This window comes from Zootermopsis nevadensis, unplaced genomic scaffold, assembly GCF_977971745.1.
Source record: "Zootermopsis nevadensis isolate Lab colony 2312 unplaced genomic scaffold, Znev_1.0 Znev_ptg000030l, whole genome shotgun sequence".
Classification (NCBI taxonomy): Eukaryota; Metazoa; Arthropoda; class Insecta; order Blattodea; family Termopsidae; genus Zootermopsis; species Zootermopsis nevadensis.
In genome coordinates, this window is record NW_028259162.1 from 22663649 (window position 1) to 22682117 (window position 18469).

The following is an 18469-nucleotide window of genomic DNA, read 5'->3' on the forward strand; positions in this document are numbered from 1 at the left end:
GTTTCCAACAGAAAGACATCCCTGAAGATGCAGGCGGTACGTTCCTCCGAAACGAACGTAACAACCTGAAAGGTCGCCAACAGAGATCACAATGGTAGAAAGTTTCGGAAATTGTGCAGGACGCGACAGCCGGACGTACAATGTTCCTGTCTGATTACTTCCGTATAAACTGAATGGAAACACCGACAAAGCGAAAGGTGCCTCGTTCATAATTTTGAACACGGCAAATGTCTGCATTCAATACATCAGGGCTTTGTTACTCGAGGAGAAGCCTTCTAAGACCCGTGACTCGTCCTTCAGAACAAGGACCTACGTCGGCCCCCGCGCTCCGGGATTATTTATCACGCTGTGCCGTGGAGCTATTTCTGTCTTACAGCATCACATGTTAATTATACTGGAGTTGCAGGTGTCAGACACTGGTGGCAGCACTTGCTCCATCTGGTCGCCACGTTACGCAATGTCTGGCCAGAGGCGAGTATTTGCCTGTGGGCATCTGTTATGTGCGAACAGATCCATTTGCATTCAACGGAACGCACCTCCTGCCACCGCCATAACATTCCATGCATTTTTCCTCTGGCAGCTGATCACATATTTCCGTCTGTGCCGGTGTAATAAAATCCCAAACGACCGTCGACACGAGCCGCATCACGCCACTGATTCCGCAGTCTTCTTGAACACTTAGTAGCTTAATAGAGTGGCTAAGAAACTTCCCTGCTTCCTTCCAACACACAGCGCCCACTAAACCCGCAGCCAATTTCGTTAATTACAAATGTTAACATCTTTTACATATCACTACGTGTATCTCTCCCAAGAAGTTGCCGAATAAAATGTCCGAAACGACATCAGTTGAAGGCCAGGAATGCTCCTTCTTCAGCCTTCAAGGATTAGACCCTCTGGCCCGTTCCAATTCCGAACTTCTGCATCAAGTTCCTCATTACGCTATTACAGTTCTCCACGTTTCAGCGCGAAAGAAAAACTTTTTATGAGAACATTCTGTACGTCAGTCCGTCTACCTCTCACGTCTTTCAGCCGAAGAGATCGTGCTGCAATTTGTGAGCGGACATCCAAACTGTTCGTTCTGTCACATCCCTCAAGAACGGCTGTTCGGATTTTCATGACATTTGAACGCCACCACGACCCTTGGACGGGACGACAATCATGCGAAGACGTCATCCATGATCCTCTCTGGTGACGTCATCGATAAAGACGACGCCATCTCCCGTAATGTCCGTCAGTACGCATAAACCTGAGAACGGCTGAAAGGATTTTCAACGCTGTGCATTGCAGACAAATCACAAACCTTTCGATTTCTTGCAATCGCAAATATCAATGCCACGGATGCTCAAAAATGTCAGCTGGGACATTAATCTCCTGTGACGCCACTGCCCATCGTGTTGCCACCTATCAGTGCCTGTATGAACTATTCACGCTGCCATCTATCAGTGTCCTTTGAATTATACGTCCTATTCGCCTGCCTGTCGCGTCCATCACCTAATCCTACTGCCACTTACCATGACTGCATGAAGAATCCGTGAAGCCATACGAACTATCTGGTATCATACTCGATAAGTGGGGTAAAGAACATGTGATTCCACACTGACCAATGATGTGTCATGTCAGGACTAGAAATTCAGTAAGTCTGATGGAGGACTCCATTATGCAACATCTGGACACTGTATCCAGCAGACAATGCAAGACACGAGTATACACGGCCTACTGGAAACAAACAAAACACTGCAGACCTAATTCGACATAAATTTAGTAATCCAGGTTACAAAGTCCAAAGTCAGAGAACTGTTCGAACAGCTAACTCACTGCCACCTTCTGGAGAACTTTGCTCCATGGGAGTTATTCAGGCTACAAAGTCTCCTCATCCTTGGAAACCTGACTTGGAATCTGCGACTCACGCTAGGCAGAGGGACCTGTCTGAGTGACATCACATCTGCAACTGCACTCGGATGTGTTGACGACTGTGCCCCTAATGCAGTTCTACGCGCTTTCCAAAAAGGGGGCTTCCAGTGCCAACTTTCCACCAGCAGAGACGCAGTTCATTTGGCAAACCAACACAGGAAGGTGACGCGAACAAAGTGAAATGTACGTGTGAGCTGGACTTCGGGCCTGATTCCTCTGTCCCTTGTGTGACAGAAGAAGCTGGGTCAGCGTTCTCTCCGTCTCGAAGATTCTCCCACGAAAGCCGAACCGACAAGAAGACGCCGCCCTGCACACTGCTAATGCAAGGAGGACCTGACACCAGGACAGGAGGGGCATGCTCCACCCGACAAGACTCTGGCCTGTTCCTGTTCACAAAGAATTCTGGAACAATGGGCGCTTTGGACAGGCGACAACGGGCCCTCAACAGAGGAAATACTCCGGAATGTGTCTCTCGTTGCGTCAGATTACGATGCTACGGGAATTAGTTTGGATGACAGGCCGGAGAAACCAATTTGTAGATGGAAGTAATCACCGAGATGGGAAACGGGGTGCGAAAATGTGGAATGCAACTCGAACGCCTGAATGCTGCGGATCAGTGAACTGACGCCCCGATAAGATCGCGGGCTGACAGGCAGGGAGTGGGGTTCTGCCAAAATATTGAGGTGACGTCAGCGGACCTTGCAACAGCGGATGAGAAGAAGCTTCAACGGGGCTACAATGAAAATCGGCCAAGACGGTCCACAACTCTCTCAATCAATCGCTTATAAGCTGGGAAGAATCAAGAAATATGTCTCGTTGCCTAGTAACGCTACCTGCCGGCATCTCGCCGGGACCAGTTGGATTCGAACAATGGTCAGTGCTGTGTGAATCGGCCTCTACAAATTGACAGCAGCTAAACGAGCGATGGTATCTTAACAGCGATTACGAAAGCGCCCCGTCATGGCGGCTCTCACTCAAGTGACACCGCGCCAGTAATACGATTAGCGGACCTGGCTTCACGCCCCGAGCGAAATCGTCCTATCGACATTGAATGTGACATGCAGGATGTCGCAGGCCCCCCGCAGAGGCAGCGAAGTCTTTTCCAGTAAGTTCCTCCTTGGGGCCTTGGAGACTACCCTTAGAATCGTGCAGGGCCACCCTGATCACAACGGAATATTATTAAGCAACTGCAAGCGTTCACTTGCTGGCAGCCATGCCAGCGACATATCGAAATATGTTCCCGCTGCGATATCTTAGCACAACAAGTCAATTAGGTGCCAACAGAAACGCCGAAACTGGCGCTGGTGAAGGAGTGGCCCGTGGTACAGTCCGGTTCAGTGCATGTGGCGGAAAGAGCCACGTCGGACCGACGAGTCACTTGTGACTCCCGTTAAACACGGGGGGTCGCGTTCTTTCAAATCGCCGCGCACAACGAAGACGCGTGAAACCAGAAACACATTTTTATGTCAAACTGGCTCCACAATTCTTTGAAGTGCTGCATCACATTCTCTGACAAGCCTGGACGGGGTTCGACGCAGATAACAGGCTTTAAATCTGGCCGCGGATAGGATACTGATACTCCCTGTAATCCTCGAATAATACCGCGGATAGCGAAAGCACGATGTGGAAAGCAGAAGACTGTATGAGGGCGTGAAGCATGGGGCCCTCAGCGAAGTACACCGATTAGGGGAAAAGTGGGAAAGAGAATATTTTGACCCAAGCTGCGACAGACTGACGGATTTACGATTTGTACTGTTTGTCGAACACTGATGTAACGATTAAATCTTGACGTACGACATGGGCGGGGCATGTATGGACAAGGATAAACATGAAGTAATTTTACATGCAGGTATGAAATTCTGACTGCAAAACCTCGTGTGTGAAGTCAGAGGCATTGGTCGGTCTGACCAGCGCCCTGTAACACGTTTAGTACGGACGGTGGTCCACGGTGTGGGGCGCCGGACACCGGAACAGAGCAAGAAACCATAAACTGCAGTCACATGACAACGACAGTGGCGGTAAAATAAAGAGCAGGGGATTCAATTCCGTGAATGCTTACAACCATTTCGTTCAGAACAAGTCTTCTCGTCTCCGATCCAGAAACCTAAGATGAAAATCATAATTCTGTCCTTTGTTCTGTACGCGCCTGAAACTTGGTGCCCATCAGAAGGGACGAACGTGGAGGGAGGGTATTGAGGAGAGCGATGAACTGGAATAAATAATAACAAGTAATGGGAGGATGGAGGAAATTACATAATAATGTTACCACTATGGCGTAACAGCCCAAAATCGAGCCCTAGCCTCCTCTATCTTCTTCCTCCAATCCTCTCTATCCAACGCTATCCTTCTCCAAGCTGCTGTTCCAAGGAGATTTCTGGAGTCAGTCGTCACTGCATCCAGCCATCTACCTTTAGGTCTCCCCACTGGCCTTCTCCCATATATTGTTCCTTACATTTTTTGGGGTATCCTGTACTCTTCCATCCTGTAGACATGTCCAGCCCATTCCAACCTTCTCAGTTTAATGTGAGTTACTATATCATCACTTTTATATAGTCTACATAGCTCATGATTGTAGCGTATCCTCCACTTTGAGATTTCCTGTACTGGTCCAAAGATTCTTCTCAAAATCTTCCTTTCAAGTGCGCCCAGCATCATTTTCTCTGTCAGTGTCCAGAGCTCACTCCTGATGATGGTCTTATATATCCTTATTTTACTGATTTTATGTACACAATTAGATTTCATAATCCCTTTTAACGCAAAATATATTTTATTTACTGCTGTTATTCTACTTTGTACTTCAGTCAACTCATCATTATTACTTGTCAGGACTGTTCCAAGATATTTAAATTCTTGTACTTCTTGGAATATCTCCAATGTCATGTTAGGCTGGATCGTTATTCTGTGTCTATCTCTCCTTTGTATCATCCATTTAGTCTTCCTTTCATTAACATGTAGCCCCACTTCAGCAGCTCCTTATATATTCCTTCTAATGCTGGTAGCGTTCGACCCATTATATCGAGGTCATCGGCATATCCTACTATTTGGGCATTCTTATATAATAAAATTAAGGACAAGGTAAGCGGAAAACACAGAAGTAGTGGAAATTCGAGAAAGACGTTGAACATTCTGAAGGGAGGGGACCAACCACTTACGAAAACCAGTGGCAGACGGAAATATAATATTAAACTGGACCTTGCAGGCGTACTTAGACTCTGGACGAAGAAAGATTTACGACAACATAGCACATGTTAAAGGGTGAGGGGAACCAAGACTGGGGGGGGGGAGGGGGCAGCCCTGTGCGAGGACACCGTCATTTGGGTCAGGGCTTCGCTGTGCGCCGATTGCATCGCACATCAACTGGCTCATAATTAGCAAAGCTTTTTAAATTCGCGGCAATTTGCATTCGACTGACACAAAAAATGATTAATTTCAACCAATTATAATAAGTGACCCACTTACACCGCGCAGGTAGGCTAAGGCTGGACGTGGGGCCACCAGATGTTTTCACAAACGATGCATAAACACTTTCGTTCCAAGATTTGAATGTCTTTCTACTGAAGCACCAACTTACGCAGGCCAAATCTCTGGAAGCAGTGCCCAAAGGCTCAACACCGCTAATGCTGTTATCAGGATCTTGAGTTAGCTCCAATTCTCACAATCCGCTCACTAATATTAGTCATAACCTAACCCTCCGTCGCCCTTATCTGAAGGTTGGCCACAGGAGAATGTTGTCCCTTGTCGTTCCCATATGAGCTACACGTCCAGCCCATCGTACGCTCAAACGATTTCACTACCCCAGGCTGCCCGTACAGACCAGGAAGATCCCCGTCACGCAACATCCAGACCGCGCACCGACATCGAGGACGTGCTAATCCCTCAAAGCAAGGGGCCACGTACACAAAAATTATTTTACATTTGCTTCGATCTGTGCGTATTTACGGTACGCACGTGCACGTAATTTTGCTAGTTTCTTCCAACTACAAGGGACGCCTTCATCTCTGCACGAGAACGAAACGTGGCTGATTGAAGCGTGTGCCACCAGAGAACACCGCGAAGGACTTTCTAAATAGCTGCCTTGTCACCTCTGAAACAATTGTTTCGCGTTCTTAACGTGGCACATCCTTGCCGTTTGACTGCCCTGGGGTTCGATTCCCAGGGCAGTCAAAAATTTTCTCTTTACCACGTTTGGGGCGCACCCTCATCCTATCTGATCCGTACCGGAATTTGCGACAACTCGACAGTTTCGTTCTGATTCCAAACACGAGCGGAAGACAAGAGAAAATAAGTCGGCTCAGCCTTCAAGATGCGCCCATCAGATGTCACCGAGACACGAAGTACAGAGGTCAGTGCTGCCATGAGTCACATGCGCTGTTTCCGAAATATACGACCTCGGAACTAATGCAAATGGTACGACGTGCAACACTGTCGTCACAAACGAGGCTCGACGTCCGAGTCATGGCATATCAACAAGACCTGCACCTCGTAAGAACAAAATGCTGTTTCAAGTCATGTTCCGGTTTTTATGGATGAATGGGCAGATTTTTGAACCGCTAACCCCGAAAAAGAGTTTTCGCCGCTGTTTCATCTGTCTGTGGATTCCTTTAGGACGCGCTCGGTTTATCCGGGTTCTTACCTGGAATCTGCACAGAAACCATGAATTTAAATGAGCGTTCGTGTTCAGAGGCCACCGTTCCGAAAAAATACGAACGGAGACCCATTTTAAGTCCACAGAATAGAAGGCCTGTTACTTCTCTAGAGGGCATGTAGCATGAAGGGTAGAGACCACTTGGGAGATGAAAGCGTAAAATGGGAGAATAATATTAAAATGGATCTGAATAAAAGGTAGTGGTGTTGCTGGATTAATCTGGCTTAGGATAGCCAATCAGTACAGTAATGAACATACAGGTTCCAAAACAAAACACGAAAAGGGGTGGGGGGGACGCCTCTCTGCTCCATGGAGTTTCTCTCTCTCTCTCTCTTTAAATGTCGAGCGGATATGAAAGTATGCGTGCAACATTGACTCAAGACAGGACTGTCCGCTCTGCGTTACCCACAAAGCTCCGGAAATTGCGCCAAAAGGACCACGATAAAATAGACAGACGCGACTCCCCATCAAGAGCAGCTTAGGGGGCGGTGTGTTGCTGTCGGAACGTTTTGATCTGCGATCTAGAAGGCTGTCACATTTTGCAAAGGCCCCTGCCTGCCTGCCACTCCATTAATCACTGCAGTGCAAACGCAGTTTGTACCTCGCCAAATAACGGGACCCTGTCCTCATGTCCCGAGCCAGTTCAGTCCAATTCACACCCAATCATGCCTCGGCCTCCCGTCAGACGTGTGACCAGCAATTTTGTACGCGCTTATCGTTTCTCGTATCTCGTCCACCTTAACCTTCTGTGAGTCAACTAGTCACCGTGACAAATCGTGTGATACGATCAATCCCTGCGTATGAAGGAACCTCCCACCATTTGCCTGCCTCTGCAGGGGCAAACTGCAACCAGACAAGCCGATCGAAAGGTCTTGCTAAATATTTGTGGATGACTGCCAATTAAATGTCATCCGATTAATATAATAAACACACAACAACGCCGTGACTGTACCAGAGCCCACGCAGGTCAAGTCATGTTGTAACCTATTCGCGTCAATCGAAGTGCAAGGACGTATTTTTAACGAGTGCAACCAGTGCCTGTTACTTAATCGCCAGAATGAGACTAGGAAAAAGTATTCGAATCTCCTGTGCCAAACGAATCGACAGCGTCTCGTCTGGTGAACCATTTTCCGGTCACTGCAGAAACCCCACACCTTGAACGCCGTGGACAATTCCATCGTCATTTTTTAATCAGGATGTCAACGTAATTTATTTATTCACAAATGAAAGCATGTGCCAGGAGTGGGTTGCGTAGCTTTTCGATGACCTCCTTCCAATCACCAACTCCTCACTGACTTCATTCCGATGAAGTCCATACATTCTCGTTCGTCTTCGAGTATTCGTAACTCACGCACTTTTCACCATACAAAACAACTGGTAAAATGACTGTTTTCTCCACTTACATTCTGATATGTGATAAACAGGCCTTCTTCTTATCTTCCAGAAATCTCAAGACACATCAGCCGACGGCGGGGAACACTTTCACTTCGACGTTTCGGAGCTCAGATTCCCACTCCGAGCAGACATGCCGTGGCCTTGAGAGCGCAATAAAAAACTGTTTTTAAAAAATTATCACGCTTCCGAAATAAAAGTCTGTTTACAAACTTATGCAGCAGAACGATCAGTAGTGATTATGTAGCACGAGATTCCTTCAGATTAGGCAGTCTGAGCATTAACAGTTGCGTGTGGTATTCTGTTACGGCTGTTTCTTATCGTTATTTTCTAATTCCGAAAGAGTGTATTGCAAATATTCTTTCGTGTTCCAGCGGTGGCCGAGAGACAAATTTTGGGAACCACCGCTCTGGGCCTACACGTATCGAGTCGGTAAAGCTGCAGTTGCAATACCGGCATGACGTAAGACCCATTGTCTCTAACGCCAGTCACAACGCCGAACTGCTGCAAACGCATTTCGTCAGTGAACAACGCGACTTGTGATTCCAATTAACGCGGATAAGTCCTTGTCGGGATACGAAGTTCTTCCCGATTAAGGTCGCTAACTGATTTCACGGAGCATTTTCCTGCAGACAGGCCATGAAGAAGCCTACAAGTAGACATCGAAACAAAAAAGAAACGCGAGGCGCTCGCTTCAACTCAGTGCTGATTTTATCTTCTCTAAAGGAGCAGTTAAAAAGCAATGCCGATAAATCAGGTCGCTGTTTGAAACCATTCTGAGTAGGAGACGAATCCTTCCGATGCCCACGTGGTCTTTGCCACAGGTTTCGATTCACGATTACTCTTCTCGGGTACTGAAATTCACTTTAAACCAGTCTTCAAATTACTATGACATTACATGATTAAAACACAAATGTTATTACCAAAAACTCTAGAGCAGCGTTTTTCAACCTATGGTACGCGTACCTCTGGTGGTAGACGCGCCAAAGTTGAGTGGTAAGAACATCGAAAGATAATATTAACATAAATAAGTTTTACCCGAACGCATTTAATGTGTCAAATCAGAATTAGTGGTACGCCAGATAAAAAGGTGAGAGCGATTACTGGCGTTAGACTAGAGACCTAGGTTTCCAGCTGTCGCAAACAAACGTGCGTTGAGATTGCCCCCACCGCTGCAAATAAAATACAGTTTTGCCAAGAATTCATCGGATTTGTACATAAACCTTTCAGTCTCGATGCAGTTTCTGACGTTGGTGCATTGTCTCAGCTCCGTATTTCTCACCAGTTGTCTGGTGCTGCGTCACTAACCAATGCAAAGAATGCCTTATCTGTGCCCGACAGTCGATTTTAACAACTTTATTTCATGGTTCATGACGTGACCGATTATAGTGAATTTTGCTGGTTATTCAGGATATGGGAGGCAAAATTTCCATCTTCTCTACAGTTTTTCATGGTTCATATGTGCTCTTAAAACCTGACTCGAGAGAAACAAGGCCTGCAACTTTCTTAGAATTAAGACACAACATTTTATATTTTCTAGACGTATTACTGTTTTCAAATGCTGTACTGTCATTTTCTTTAAAAAAGTTTGTTTGCTAATTTCTGGCCTAATAGTCACTACAAAAACAAAATAAACTTGCAGAGGAAAATAACAAACAGTTATCAGAGACTGTGTTCAAGATGAGAAAAAGTTGGTAACATTAACGCGTTGAGGAACATACAAGATAAAAAAATGTCAGCAAAAGTCAAACACCACAATTTTTAATAATAACTTACGTTTTCAATAGTTTAATTGTGAATTTAAGAGTAGTTTTAAGTATTCTTGCTGAAGAAATGTAACAGCTTGTATATATATTAAACCCCTAAATATGTCGACTTACTAAACAGAATATTTTAATAGCTTGGACGTAACTGTAAATGTCAGAAAAAACTGCAGATTGATAGGTAATATGTAGTATCACGAATGGATAACATACATACGTGGAAAGATAAAAGCGGACGGAGAGACGGGCTAAACTTTTGCGTCATACGTGGAAGGAATAGCAACGACCAGCTGACACAAAACTGAGTTCACACGACGCCACTGGACCAGGCAGGACCATTAGGGGATTTGTTCACACTGCAGTATTTAGGATGTAATTACGTGTTGCAGCATTAATTATCGTCACTGTATTATCAGATTGTAAAGAGTTGATTATTTTATCTTACGTATACAGACGACAGAAAAGTTAACCCCGTGACTAACGAAACCTGACAAAAGGCAAAAATACAGGCATACCTCGTTTTATTGCGCTTCGCAGATATTGCGCTTTTTACAAATTGAAGGATTGTGGCAACCCTGCGTCGAGCAAGTCTATCGGCGCCATTTTTCCAGCAGCACGTGCTCACTTCGAGTCTCTGCGTCACATTTTGGTAATTCTCGCAATTTTTTTAGACATAATGCTATTGCACACTTAATAGAGTAAACATAACTTTTATATGCACTGGGAAACCAAAAAATTCGTGTGACTCGCTTTATTGCGGTGGTCTGGAACCGACCCCGCAATATCTCCGAGGTATTACTGTATAAGTGTGATGCATCCCGGCATGGAGCCATAACTGGAGCCAATGGACAGCAAAGCGAACATTTCACACGCATGTGTCATCACATCTTATCACGACAAAGAAGCACGCACCGAAGAGTTCGGACGCCACCATTATGAAAAAGTTCGCGGCATGAAGTTACAACAGGGTACAGAGACGGGGATGTCTCCGCGTGGTCTCCTTCACTTAGTTCGAAACCCTGACAGTGACGGTGTGTCTGATCTGACACAAAAGGAACGAAATGTGTCCGAGTCACTGTCAAATTCAGGCAAGGACACAGCTGAAGGTCTGAGACCAGCGAACGGCACAGCGTAGAAACCCTTAATTGGTACACATCGCGACTGGAACTCTTTGCCCCAATTAACCGGAATCGACTGCAGTCACTCGGCTATTCACAACATTCTCCGCCTTTTATGGGACCAGAAGGTCCATTATCGTTATCTCAGCAGCCCGACACTGGATCCTATCTTGAGCTGGATGAAACCAGTCCACCAGAGCAACAAAGTTCTTCACGATTCGTTTTAATATCATCCTATCTGCATATCCCAACGGAAATCTTCCCCTTTTCTGTAATTTGTCACCCCGTACATGCGTTCTGCATGTCTCGCCACCCTCATTCTCATTTGTTTGATCACTCTAATATCACGTTTTGTGATTACTACAAATTATGAACCCTCCTCTCACTCACAGCTTCTTGGGTTCAAATATTTTCCTCGCCATCCTGTTCTGAAGCACCATAATCCAAGTTCCTTACTCGGGGTGAGACATGGACTTTCACGCCCGTACAACACAAGCGAAATCAACCCCTTTGAAAACACGCCACGTCCCCACTCAGCCTAATTTCTGCAAATGGTACAACAGAAGACCCGTCGGGGGGGGGGGGGGGGGGGGGGGGTTGCAAGACGCATTTGAGCACCGCTGGAGATAAATGATCCGCGGATTCCTATCTTCGGCACTAGAAGTATGAGAGTGGCCAGTCCCTCACACTCCGACCGTCTTTACCACTGCGTAAATATCTCAGTACCAAGTGGCTACGAAGCAATGGTGGCAGACCTGAGAGATGTCGGTTGGCAGCAATGATCACACATTTACAGTAATTGATCCTTGACGCCGCGGTAATGAAAAGCAGTGCGCAGCTATCGGATTACGTCACACTGCAATCCGAGTTCCCAAATTAAGCCACAGACTGGGACCAAATGTCAGTTCCCACAGGGTGAACCAAAAGCTCTTCAGTGACAAACCGACGCATCCCACTTTCGAACCTTCTAATTCCTTACCAACAAGCATCACGTGATGCAGTGTCATGAAACACGCAACGTTATGAAGGCATAAATCTAAAAGAAGAAGATGGACGTCGGCTTTTCTTCTCGACGCGTAGCCGTGGTGAACCACCGCACGTGGCAGGGAAGTAGACCGTGACGTCACTGCATACTTTATAAATAAAAAGGGTGAGACGATGCCCCGACCTCTCTCAGCACTGCAGACAACCAACAGCTTATCATCTTACAGGGCGCGAGGTGGCTTCAGGCCGTCAATTTTGCCCGCTATTTTGTATGGGTATGAAACAGACCCTCATCGAGGCCTCGGACGAAGCGACAGGGCGAAGTTCGCTTAAATGCTTTTGGGGTGGAAAACTCAAAAGAGGGCACGCAGAAACGAGAAACAACGCGATCGGGAAAGAAGCCATTTGGGAGATGGGAAGATAATATTAAAAAGGGTCTTGAAGAAATAGTGTGTTACAGGGGAGGGGGGAGATTCATGTGACTCACGACAATGCACAATGGCTCCTATGAACAAGGCAACGCGCCTTGGGCTCTGTGAGAGGCACGACATTTCCTGACTGTTGCCTTCTCAAGGAGGAAAATGCTTCACGTACTTTCGGATGTGAAAGAAATGGATTCAGCTGGCTGAGGACAGGGTGCAGAAGGTTTTATAGAGGCAGAGGATTCTTCCATCAGCTTAGCGAGTAGGCTACATAGCGTCTCACTGAATTACGTGACGAAAGTAAACTAACAACTGCCGGTCGCTTCTCTGTCGACCTACACCAAGATGGAATCCTTTAAAGATGCTGCATCAGATGCTACTTTGTTTTCCCCAGAACTTAGTCCGTCTTGAAGAGGAAAGTAAACTGTTAAGTGCGCGAGGTAAGTTCACACATTTACATTGTGTGTGGAGCTGATCCCCCATCCCGGAAATCACAATGCTTCATAATCGATTCTGAAAGAGACCCATAATCTGTCGTCGACTAAGTAAGATCTTGAACAAGACAACGAGAAACCGATCAAGTATGAAACTAATCGATTCCATGACACAGGACCGTTGTTGAAATGTTGACTAGCTGTTCAGATGGCCATTAAATGACATCTTTTTTCCGTGAAACCAAAAGGCTAGTGATCACAAAAGCAGGGAGTAAGTTGGGTCCACTTGTCGTCATCCGCGCAGTATCCCGGCCACTGCTAATACGTTTTTAGCCTGATTCGGCACTTAACATCTTGCACACACACACACACACTTGGACTGATAAACAACTCCCAGCGCCCAGAGGCTCAAAAGGGTTTCCTCGCGCCACTTAGTACCAGATCATGACATCTGACAATCAACAGCATAAAAACTCGCGTTTTTATGACCTAAGAAGGTTCGTCACGGCGCTCACAAAAGCCCGCCACTCGTCCCTATCGTCAGTCACATAAATCCAGCGCCCACATTCTGACATACAATTTCTTTAAGATTCGTTTTAATATTTCATTGTCGTCTCACAAAATTCTCTGCAATTAAACCTTGCCGATGGAAGTTCTTCAGCCATCTGCCGTTCTGCCCCGCGCGAAACATCTCGCCACCAATCATTTATTAACCATCCGAGCAATACGTTACTGTGTACGGAATAATTTAAAATATGTTCTACGAGCCACAGACGCACAAAATGGAACATCAGAGCGCGCCGCTGATAAGATTGCCGACATCTGCGGCGCGTATCAGAGAAAACATGCCTGGTACTCAAGTGACCGTTTGTGTGAGGTTTCCCCGCCAAAATTATCTCGCGCATTCATTTATCATTTCTGGCATCCGGGCTACACGTCCAACACAACTACGCCTAAATTCTACTACTCCAACACCATCTGGTGACCTACATAACCAACGACGTTCCTCGTCTCGTAATATTCTGCACCCCGCGTTAGTCCAAATATTTCCCTTATAAACAACGCTTATCCAGCAAGAGTGAACATTTCATAACCAGGAAAAACAGGTGGCAAGAAAGGAATCTGAACCGATCATTCGCGAGGTGCTGGGCCAGGAGCAGTGGCTGACTGTTTTCTATTGCCCGTCTAATGACCACCCACGCACAGGGCCACCCTGTGTTCAGCTCACACGTACTAATCCTTCGGAACCTCATAACAGCATCTCAGAACTTGATCAGACATCCTGGGGTCCGGAGTCACGAGCCACAGGTTGAACTCAAAGTGGGAAAAGCCGGAGTTTGGTCACGTGTGGTCGAATCACAGTGGACAAACAGATAAGACTTATCTCAGTGTCTCCTGAGATCAGATACGAAGGCTTCTGACCTAATTGGCATTCTGACAGGTGAAAGACACCGTCACGGAAAAGGACAAAACTTCAGAGCGAAGAAGTTGGTTACTTCGATGACCACGGAGCGAATGGATGCCTTCGGGCTCCGGCCCTACGTAGAGACAAGGTCAGAACCTGCCAACGGACGGCAGCCAAACAGCTGGCAGCACGGAAGCCTGGACCCCTTGAAGTCAAAATCGGTGTTTCTCATTCCCCACCCCCCGCGATGCAGCCCGCCGAGTCACGAACTACGTACACAATCAGCAATTAGCATTCTCTCCATTTATAAATTAATTAATAGATTTGCCAGGTTACGTTTTTGTGAACCATCAGCAGCACGTTTAAAAAATAAAGGCTGTTATGGAAAAAGAAAGACAGGCGAACAGAAACTTGCAAAATTATGAATCTGTAAACGCCGATGCGACGACAAAACTGGGCTCCCCACGAGACGTCACTCCTGCCGAAGTCGCTCTGACAGTGACATCGGCAGTGGACAGGTGGGCCGAACGTCCTTGAACAGAACAAACGCGAATGAAAACATAAAAGTAAACGAAACACAGTGTTTGGTGCAGCATCCTGCCACAGACGTGAGACTCGAACCAGCCACTAGACCTATCCCGAGCCACCTGAATCCAATCCACATTCAGTTTTGTTAGGAGATCCGTATTCCAAATGGCAACTGTTCACTATTTGGCCAATTCGTGCTACATTCCCGACCAATCGTATCCTACCTCATCATTTAATCATTGGAACAAAACCTCAGACAGCCGAACCCCACGGTTCAACACTTCCAATTCAAAATCTGCCACTGACCTCCAACCTGAGACAGTTCCAATGCAAACAACTTCTCATTCAAAATTATGTATCCACTTCTTAGCTCCTCCATATCCAAACCTAACAAACTATTTACAACGACAGAGTAAGTTAAATCTTAACGTACAATTTCGGATTTCAGGGATACGTCGCTTCGAGTTCTGAAGGTGTTTCGGCAAACAATGTAGTTTCCATCTTCAGGACGAATGACTGTGATGTGGGCGAAGGAAGCTTTAACAAGATCTGGCCCACAATCAACCTCCGGTTCGCCCAGCCACGTCACCGAACTCCGTCTTGTGAGAGAACCTCCCCCATTCCGCAGACATTCGTCCTGAAAATTACAACTGCAGTGATCGCCGAAAGCATCGTCATTTAATGTCGCTGTACCAGTTACACATGTCATGCCCACAATATATATATATATGTCCATCGACGTGCGGGATTACCGGGGGGGGGGGGTTGTTACGTCATGCGGCTAGCCAACGTAAGGAACGGATCTGTTAGCACCGGTAAAAAAAACTACTAGAACCGGTGACGTCATCCTGACATTGTATCAGCTGTTTACATATAGAGTGCTTGTATATCTGTATTTTAAAAAAATCAAAGATTAAGAGATACGGGGAAGATTAATTCCACGCGGATGACGACGGGAGTATTAAAAATACTTTTACAACTGACAATTGATATGGTTCGAGCGAATACGTGAAGCGTCCAAGGCATTTGCTTCTGAAGCTTTCCTGGGACGATGTTGATAAACCTTCCTGCTGAGGGATACAAACGAGGCTGTTCGAGTCATCATACACGGCACATTCCACAAACACTCGAGGGCGGACCACCCCGGACACGACAGCAAGACGGAAAACAGATGGTGGTGGACCAAAGAAGAGATGGAGTTATGCCAGACACAACTTCGTCCTAGCACAATCCAGTACATAAAAACTTTAAAAAAAATGAAATTAATTTAAATCCAATTCTTACGACTCTTCTTGTAACCTGAGCTGCAGCGTCTTGTGTTCGAATCCTGAGTGTGGCACTTATCTCCAACTGTCGTGACAACCAAAGCACGTAAGGGGCTTGTTAGACTCAACCTCAAGCAGTCTAATGGACATGACGGTTATGTTGGTACCACTGAACCGTCCTCGTACGCAATTTACAATTCAGACTAGCGGCAACAGAGGTTATGTTGCACCCTATAACAGCACAGAATCCCACGCAACTTTGTGCCTGGTGACAGTTTTAGTTTTAAAACAAAAGTAAATAGTTATGGTGGTTCCCCTGATGGCAGAGCAGCAGCAGCCCTGATCATAACAGTCAGCGAAAGATATGTTGGCAGCCTGTAATCGAGCTCGGAATACGAACCAGCAGGTCTACTAGCAAATGCCAGGTCATGCTGACACTCTTTCAGTCAGTGCACGTAATGGTGGTTCCCCTGCATGCCAGAGCAGGTTATGCTGTACCTACAGATACATAAGAGTGAAGGTTATGTTGGCAGCCCTACCTGTCGTTCTTATCGAATGTGGGGAAGCTTTGCTCGCTCAACTCCTGTATCGTACTGTGGCTCTGTGGTTCCGCGGAAATGCCCTGCGCCCTCTTCTTCCGGGGTCGAAGTTGGTTGTTCTTGATGTGATATGGGAACACGCTCTGGAACTTGTCCAGATGGGACCTGAGCTCCAGGATCTCCTGTTCGCGAAGCCGGAGCTGGGCCTCCAGATCCCGTATCCTAAGGTCCTTGGTTTGAACCAGGGCCTGCAGCTCCTGCTGGTTGTCCCCTGCTGAATCCATGACGAGGGGCTCGCCAGGAGCCCCGTTCACTACAGGCAGTGAAGTCGCCATGTTGGAGTCTTCCTCGTCTTCAGCTAGCCGCTGCGACGAGAAACACAACGTCTCAAAACACACACGCATAGACGGCTGTTGGCAGCACTGGTCCATAAACAATTACTCAGCCACAAACACGACCGACCATCCTCAGCTCTCCGCGATCACATCCACGCCTTGTCTGCTTCAGGCCTTCTCTCGACAACGAAACAGAAATAGTGCGCATGCGCAACACCGACGCCGTGCTGCCATCCTTCGACCGGAACCTGGTACTACTTTCTCATTAAAAATCATGGCTCTCATGTACTAACCGTCTCGAAAACATGTTCCCACGCGTCCTTCAGTACATTTCTGTCTTGCTTATTTCTACCTGGATTTGAGATCTATGGGCCGTGAATCTGTCACACATCGCGTTTGCTAACGTAAACTGGTACGGTGTCAACACAGACAGAGCGCATTTAAGTCCACGTGACAGAAAAGCAACTCGTTAAGATGGATAGTAGGTGCAGCAGGTGGCCTTGGGCGCAGCAAAGTAATTCCAGTATAAAAATAAAATGATTATACTAATTTTAATGATATTCCAAGCCATTCTTAGAATCTGCCTGTTATTAGACAGGCAACCTTGACACGAACAGGGCTTTTGTTCGAAGGCTGCTGGCTTGCTTGCTGCCTTAACAACATTACGGACTGAGCAACAAGGCTGAATGTGTATGCAGCTAAAATACCAACTAAATGACTGACAAAATGAATAAGAAGGTGACTGTCAGGCAAGATAAGTCAGTGGTACAGCTCTCCCGTGAAAGGTTTTTCAGAACCCTGAGGTCCATCACCTTTAAGACGTAAGCACGCAATTGAACCGTGTTCAGACAAGCAACTCACTCCTTCCTCGTCTCGTCATGTTCCCTGCTTCAAAATGTTCTGATAACTTGTGATGATGTCGCCTCTTCCAAAATATTCAAATCACGTAAGTAAGAGAGGGCGAAGCCACTGCATTTCCTTAACTTCCTCCGTGCGAAGAGATTTCGTTTTTTGTAGAATTCCCATAAAGTTATAATTTTGTTTCACGGGAGCTATGACCTGCGCGCACCAAAATTAAAATCGTCTCCAAGCGTTAATTTGCAACCAAACATACGAAATTTAATCGAAATACATCAACTAGTTTCGGAGGTGAAATATTTTATATCCACTTTCTGCAAAGAGGGGACGCGAATAGAAAACAAGTCTCCATTCACGGTACAATGATTTAGGCAGTCTCATGATAAAAAGGCCTCCACGCCCTGAGCAAAACGCTGGGTGTCAGGCGAAGCAGTGGAAACCCACGTGGCAACACGTGGGCAAGTTTCCGACACTCGACCAGAGATAAGGGGTGGGACAGTGATAAGACTGATTTTAGGTATGTAAATTGTGAAAATAATTGTGGATTGGACTGAACCGGCTCAGGATATAACCTAATGCGGCCATCTTGTCAACCCGGTGATGATCATTAAGATTACATATGAATAAATGAAGTCTGCTACATGGTTGCCAATTTTAAAATTGCAGTCATGGGGGTTGGGCGTGAAAGCACAACTGCGCCTTCTTTTGTGCACACAGTGCGTCGTGTTTCGTACAAAATCCGACTAACAGTGAAGCACAAATGGAACGTTACAGCGTTTCTCAGAAGTGGTTCATCTCACAAAAACAGATGCACTTAGCACGAAACACTAAGAGCAACAGATTACAATTTTAACATGAACTTGTTGATAT

At 46.3% G+C, this 18469-nt stretch overlaps 1 protein-coding gene across 1 annotated transcript in view; it reads right to left on the bottom strand.

The window, feature by feature from the left end:
• Positions 1-16920, bottom strand: part of for (cGMP-dependent protein kinase for) — an 89891-nt gene extending 72971 nt beyond the window's left edge. The window contains exon 1 of the mRNA XM_022077767.2: positions 16407-16920. Coding sequence (XP_021933459.1) covers positions 16407-16837 — 431 coding nt within the window. The 5' untranslated portion in view covers positions 16838-16920. The remainder of the gene's footprint in view (positions 1-16406) is intronic.
• Between the last annotated feature and the right edge of the window lie 1549 nt (positions 16921-18469).